Below are 7,390 nucleotides of genomic sequence, written 5' to 3' on the forward strand. Positions count from 1 at the left end.
GAGGAATCTCCACACTGTTTTCTACAGTGATCATACTAATTTACACTCCCATCAACAAGAGAGATGTGTTCTTCTTCCCCAAAACCTTACCAACATTTGTTATAGGTTGATTTCTTGATGATAGCCATTCTTTGTGGCATGAAGTGGAATCTCAACATATTTTAAATTTGCATTTCTTAAATGGCCATTGATGTTGAGCATTTTTTTTCATGAACTTATTGGCTGTTTGAATTTTACCTGAGAAGTGTCTATTAATGAAATTGAAGACTGTTATTCTCAGCAATGGACAAGGAGAATGGCTTTGGGCCATAAATTAAGGAAATTCAAAATGTCCCTTTTAAAAAGTGTGCTGACAGCATACCTGTGGAAGACAGAAAGATATTTCCTTACCAAGTATTAAGGATCCATTGATCTGTTGAATGGGACTCCTTTTAAGTATGGGTATGTTGCATCGTCTTGTCACACAGGACCAAACTGCTCCTCAGTTCTTGAGTCTGCAGTGGTTACAGTTCAAAAAGGGGCAGACTTTGAATCTCCACAGAGTAGTTCCTTGGAAGAAAAATTGTCAGTGAAGACCTTGGCTTTGTGACTGAGGGAATGGAGCTGTACACGAACCCCCATCACCCCAGGGGGTGCAGGAAGTAAGGAAGTCACCTCACAGGAATCAGTTAAACCTAGGAGCCTGTCTGGCCTGTCTGAGGGTGACGGTGGGGATGGGGGTGGGGTGGCCATGCTGATTGGCCAGGAAGCCACAGAGCTCTATGAGGTCACAGCGTGCAGGTCTGGCTGGAGCAAGAGTATGGTGGAGATGCTGCCAACTGCCGTTCTGCTGATATTGGCTGTGTCTGTGATTGCCAAAGATAACACCACTTGTGAGTAAGTGTCAGGGGAACTTGGTGGGGGAGGGTGTCTTCTGAACAGCCCAGGTCCCACCCAGACTCCCTCTGTCCAGCGGTATGGGGGCCCCAAGATTGAGCCTTAGCAGTCTCTGGATCCTACAGCTCCTGTGACCCACATACCCAGCACAGATCCTTCTTGCTCCCAGAGCCATCAGCCCAGAGCTTGTGGGTTCCCAGTTGTCTACAGTTTCCCCTGAGAGGGACTCCTTAGCTCCTAGATGTGTGCCCCCCACTTATCTGGTGACTGATTCCAACACTTGTCAGACATTGAATTCAGAGGTTAGGATCCCCTGCCCTCCCATGGGCAGCAGAAATGTCCCACTCTATCCTGACTCCAGAAGCCTCTAGTACCTTCACTCACCTGTAGGCCTTCCTACCTCCCAGTGGCCCCATATGCCAGCAAGTCACAAACTACTGGCCCCCTGTTTGTGACACAGGGTTCAGAGCTTCTACCTCTGGACCCCTACTGTTCCTAGTGTGCCCCATGCCTATGGGCTGCTGTATTACTTGTAGATACTCTCTCCTTCTGTCACCGTCTAACCCAACTCTGCAGCCCCAAGACCTCTTCACCACCTGTCTCTCTCTGTCCAGGCTCTCTCAGCCAAGACTGGCTCTGAAGACACCAGGTTGTTCTATTATATCTCTGCTTCCAGCTCCTATACCCCAGCTCTAACCTTCTGGTCTGCCCAGGGCCCCCCCCCAACCTCCAGGGCTTGTACAACCTCTTTCTGCATAACCCCCCAAACCATTTCCTGGAGACCCAGGCTGCCTCAACCTAATGCTTACCTCTTTCTCACTTTTCCCAACCCTATGTTCCTGCCTCCCTTAACGTGGAGATAAGGCTGGGTTTGAATTGTTGCCTGGTTTCTCCTCAGTGGCCCCTGCGGGTTGAGGTTCAGGCTGAACCTACAAGGGGGCGTTCGACTTGTTGGAGGGCAGACGGCACAGCTTGGGGCCTGGCCCTGGATGGTCAGCCTCCAGATCTTCATGGCCCACAACAACCGCAGGTACCACGCATGTGGTGGCATCCTGCTGAATTCCCACTGGGTGCTCACAGCTGCCCACTGCTTCGACAGCAAAAAGTATGTGTGGGTATGGGCAGAGGGGGTCCCCAGAACTTCTGTCCAGCCAGTCTGTGAGAATGATTTTTGTGCCCACAGAAAAGTTTATGACTGGAGACTGGTTTTTGGAGCACAGGAAATTGAGTATGGGAACAATAAGCCAGTGAGGGCACCTCTGCAGGAGAGATATGTGGAGAAAATCGTCATCCATGAAAAATACAGCATTGTGAATGAAGGGAACGACATTGCTCTCTTGAAGATCACCCCTCCTGTTTCATGTGGGCAGTTCATTGGGCCAGCCTGCCTGCCCACTTTTAAGGCAGGCCCTCCCAAAATTCCCCAGACCTGCTACGTGGCTGGCTGGGGGTACATCAGAGAGAATGGTGAGTATAGGAGGGGTTTTGAGCAGGGCACTGCTGGTCATTCAAGAGGGGAGGGTCCTGAGGGAGAGTCCTGAGGGTTACACTTGCTAGTAACTCCTGCCCAGCTAGTCTGTGAGAATGATCTTTGTGCCTACAGAAAAGTCAGTCTGGAGTCTGGCTTTTGGAGCATAGGAAATTGAATATAGAAACAATAAGTCAGTGAAGTCCAGAGTTCATCATGGTCCCACAAATACAGCCTAGCACAGTGCCTTTGCACAACTGGAATGGCAAGAGAAGCTGAGTCCCCTGTCCATGGTCACATGATCTGGTGATTTGGTAGCTTTCTAAGAGAAGGCTGAACAAAGGTACAAGTAAAACCTCGGCATTTGTCAGAATGAGGTCAAGGTTGTGTCTGTACCTGGCACATGGAGCCCTAACTTCTGGATTCTGGAACTTGGAAACATACCCTGAAAAGCATTTGAAGAAGTGACAATATGTTTTTGTGGCAGTGGGCTAGTTTTTCTGATCTGTAAATGGAAGGGTCAGATCAGATGGCCTCTGACTTTAGCAGGTACTGAACATCTGGTTGAACATCCTGGCCTTTGAGAGTCCAGGGCTCTCTTTATCCACCATCAGCAGCAGGCTCTTGGGCTCCCCAGCCTTGGGCAGTCAGAGCGCCAACATCCATTTTTCCCATCAGAGTTACTTGGAGTTTTCTGTGTAGAATGGGAGGCAAGCAGGTAGTGTGTACGATTTTTTGAAATTCGTAGTTATTCCAGTATTTCAGGCCCCTTAGAGCTGCCTAACAGGTCCGTTGCCACTCAAGATGAGAGTTGCTGCCTCTCTGTACCTCTCGGTTCTTGATAAAGCCACCTGCCTAGATGTCTCACACACTCAATACTATGTGGCCCACTTGGCACCAGATGGGTAGTGAATTCAGGAATCTTTTCTACAGGAGAACAGCTTATGGAGGGCTCAGGGAGTGGTCAACTGTCACAGCTGGCTCCATGGTTATGGTCTGATTCCCAGATACCCTCTCCACATACTTGAAGCCTAGAGGCACAGTTTATCCCAGAAGCAACAGGTCACTCCCTTAGATGGCAGAAAGGAATAGCAAGGTTTTGTGAGTTTGACCTTGGTCTCCGCACATGACTGATGTTTTCAGCTTCCCAGAGATGGTTGTATGAATTTTCATCCAGTCACAGTAGGGATATGAAAATGTGACTGAAATCAACGCAGTTATCTTTATCTTCTCTTTGATAACAAAAAATGTAAGCTTCCTAATTTAAGGCAATTCAGTCATTTGAGAATCAAAGTTCAGCCATTTTTATAAGACAAAATTAACAATTTTAGGATTATTCCCTTTACTCATATTCCTTCCTCCTAGGGAGGCTGATCTAGTTCCCAAGAGGTTTGTCAATGTCTTATCCCTCAAGGAAGGTGTTCTTATCCCAGCTACTCTTGTTCCCTCTGGCTTTTGCTGACACATAACTACTGCTTCCTGGCCTGGGGTTCCTACCCCCATCCCAGCTGCTGACGCCTGTGGCTCTGCCATGTCACCCAGAGTGAGGAGATAGCATTATTCTTGTCCCACCTTCTATCCACCGTCTGACAATATTCACAGCTCAGGGGTTCTTGTAGTTCATGGGAGGTTGATCTCAGGGTCTCCACTCCACCCACTACCTTTACTATCCTGTTGCTCAGGAGGATTGTAGGCTTCCAGCTACACTTTGGATGCCAAAGAAGACTTTTTGTTCTGGAATCCTCATGGAAATGTAGTGAGCAACCTCTCATCCTTTTAAAAAAAATTTTGTTTCGTTTTTGCAAACACAGCCCCCAACCCCAAGCCCAAGTCTCTGAGAAAGCTGCCAGGTTCCAAACTCTGTGACTTGCTTAAACTTTCCTTGTTTTGCCTCCTCCTTGAACTCATCTTCTCTAGGGCTGGAACAGCTGCCCAAGAATGCTGCTTCTTTTCCTTGAATTTTGAATTCTGTAGGCTTTTTGTGCCTGTAATTTAAAGCCAATGGGCCAGGATTAAGAAAAACACCTTCTGTTTCAGGACACCTGCTTCTTTACAATGAGGCTTATCATTTTCATGCCTATGGGTCCTGCCATAGACTTTAAAAAGTCATTTTAATGGAGAACAAGCCAGAATTATTGTCATTGTTATCTCAGTGTCACTGCTTCCCCAAGGCAGGATACACACAAAACTCCCATGCTCCAGGGATTGGAGAGAAGCCTGGCAGACATACATTCAACAATCATCTACCGAAGGCCAGCTGAGAACTCAGAACTGCACACGTGGCTCTTTGCATGTCCTAGCTTAACATCAGGCCTGCATGGTTGTACTCCAGGTCTGCCCTGCATTGGGCTTCTTCCACCTGTGCTGCAGACATCCAGACCCATCTATCAGGCTTCTGGTGCTGTGTGGGAAGGGACCAGTGCATCTGCTGCTGTTGGGACCCTGCTGCCTGCACTTGCAGAAGAGGCACAGCTACACTGGTCCTGGGGATGTGTTTGAGCCAGATGCAGACTGGTGTGTGAGCTGTAGCATAGCTGGCTTTTCCTAACTCCAGGTCATGATGGAGTGTGGGGCTGTGAAGAAGGCCCCGATTCAGCTCTCTTTTTTCCTAAAATCTCCCCAGAGGAGGTTGGAGGCACTTGGGGAAAGGCTAATGAGACCCACTTCAAAGGATCCTGTCTACAACTAGGGAGGAGCCTGGTGAAAGACAAAAAACAGGGAGGGCGATTTTCTTGCCAGATATTGGGGAATGGAAGATGTGTCTCAGATTTGGGTCTAAGGAGAGGCAATCCTGGCCAAGTCGTAGCCCCCTACGCCCCCACTGTGGCTGGGTGATGCTTCAGCCCCAGATCCAAAATGAGAACAATGGGACCACGCAGATAAGATGAGTGTTGGCTACAACTAACCTCTGTCAGCCTTGTCCACCATGAGTACACATGCTCACCCACCTTTTCCCCTTCATCCTGGTGACAGACTTCCATCTCCACCCCATCCCCTCTTAGTGTGCAGGAGTGTATGAGGAGAGGTGGGATGTTGGCTGAGAGATCTGGATTCAGCAAGACTGTTAGAGGAGGGGGATTTGGTGGAGGGAAGAGGCAAAGCTTCCCTCTGTGTCTTCCTTGATCACTGACCACTGTGTGGCCTGGCTGCAGCCCCCAGGCCATCGCCTGTGCTGCTGGAGGCCCGTGTGGAGCTTATCGACCTTGACCTGTGTAACTCGACCCAGTGGTACAATGGGCGGGTCATGTCAACCAACGTGTGCGCAGGGTATCCAGAAGGCAAGATCGACACATGCCAGGTAACCCTCCTTCTGGTGTCAGACCCCTGGGTCCCTTCAGGCCTCCCCAAACCCTGAGGAGATTTTTTGGGTCACTGTCTCCACTTTCTGCTAAGGGCTCTATTTTAGTGACTCTTTCCCTGGTCCCTTCTCCCAGCATTGTCTATAGTCACAATGGGGACTGGAGGTGACACGCACCAGCTGCCCAGACAGAGATCTATCACCATATTTAGCACTCAAGAATTTAGCACAAAGAATACATCTTCTGAACCTGGTCCCTTCCCCAGAACACAAAGCATCCAGAGTCACACATGCTCCTGTATTCACTAAAGCCACATGCGTGTACCATGGCACACTCACCTCCTCACCATGGGAAACCAGTGCCAGCCGTATTCCTCTCAAATCTCCCTGGAGGCTGTGGTACCAGCTCAAACTGTACCACAACCAGCTATGTTTCTGGCATCAGAAAACCACATAGCTGCAGAAATTGTCCTCCTAGAGCCCATGACCCCCACACAGGGAGGCTGGCTCAGAGTAAGTGACCACTGTGTCCTTTGAGCAGGGGGACAGCGGCGGGCCTCTCATGTGCAGAGACAACGAGAACAACCCCTTCGTGGTCGTGGGGATTACAAGCTGGGGGGTAGGCTGTGCCCGTGCTAAGCGCCCTGGAATCTACACAGCAACTTGGGACTATCTGGATTGGATTGCTTCCAAGATCGGTTCTGGTGCCCTTCATGAGATTCAGCCAGTTACTCTTCCTCCTCCCACCACCGGGCCGCTGCCCCCAGCCCAGCCCCCTTCCTCCCGCCCTCCCGCTGCTAAACCTCCTTGGTATTTCCAAAACATTGCTCGCCCTCCTCGCCCTCCTCGCCCTCCTCGACCACTTCAGCCTTTTGCACCTCAACCCCGACCACCCACAGCCCAGGCCCCACGCCCACCCTCGTTTTCCCCCTCTCCTCCTCCCCCACCCCCTCCTCCCCTTCCACCATCGTCTCCCACCAGACCAACCCAAGGACTTTCTTTTGCTCAGAGGCTCCAGCAGCTCATAGAGGCTCTGAAGGGGATGGGCAATTCTGGTGCAAAGAGCTCTTACATGGCATGGAGACACCAGAGCTCCCAGAACCCATCTCCTCCTCCTGGTTTGAAACTGTTCTCAACAGACCAGTGAACAGTTCATCGGAAATAAATAATAAATGTCTATATTTATAAATATATATATACATGAGGAAAAGCTTTCTGGCCTTTCTCATTGTCCACCTCCACTCAACCCAAGCCTTCCTCCGTCACATCTATCCCCTCTAAAGGGACTGAATGTATGAATTGCTCAGGCATTTGTGTTGTGTTTTTTAAATGTTAAATTTTAAGACCAGAGTAAGGTGACCTGGGACCATGGGCTTGGCATGGTCTGTGTTTCACACTTAGTGAAAGTGATAGGAATTAGTAATGAGGGGCTCAATCTGCATAAGGGAGTAAAAGGAGCCAGGTGGCCGTGAAAGAGTGCCTAGGAAGGAAGGGGCAAGGGTCAAAGTCTTCTAGGAGGTCATGTTGCCTAAGTGCCATTGAGGGCTGAGGATACAGCTCAGTGGCACAGCGCCTGCCTGGCAACCGCAAGGTCCTGAGTTTGATTCCTAGTACCAGGAAAGAAGAAGCTAATGTCTAAGTGCCACTGAGAGACACCCACAAAGAGGCTTCTGTATGGAAGGTTGGACTCCTCAGCAGTCAAAATGAACCTCCACATCAGATGTAGGTGGCTGGCTGATTGAATATTG

General features: G+C 49.7%; 1 protein-coding gene across 1 annotated transcript; it reads left to right on the forward strand.

Annotated features, from left to right (window-relative positions):
• The first annotated feature begins 741 nt into the window (after window positions 1–741).
• Window positions 742–6,846, forward strand: Acr (acrosin). The gene is given in 6 exon segments (XM_005379598.2): window positions 742–876; window positions 1,775–1,981; window positions 2,060–2,343; window positions 5,497–5,642; window positions 6,184–6,714; window positions 6,717–6,846. Coding segments are annotated over 6 exon segments (1,359 nt in total). The 5' UTR covers window positions 742–799; the 3' UTR covers window positions 6,831–6,846.
• The last annotated feature ends 544 nt before the right edge of the window (window positions 6,847–7,390 follow it).

Source organism: Chinchilla lanigera, unplaced genomic scaffold (assembly GCF_000276665.1).
Source record: "Chinchilla lanigera isolate Chin_1 unplaced genomic scaffold, ChiLan1.0 scaffold00012, whole genome shotgun sequence".
Lineage (NCBI taxonomy): Eukaryota > Metazoa > Chordata > Mammalia > Rodentia > Chinchillidae > Chinchilla > Chinchilla lanigera.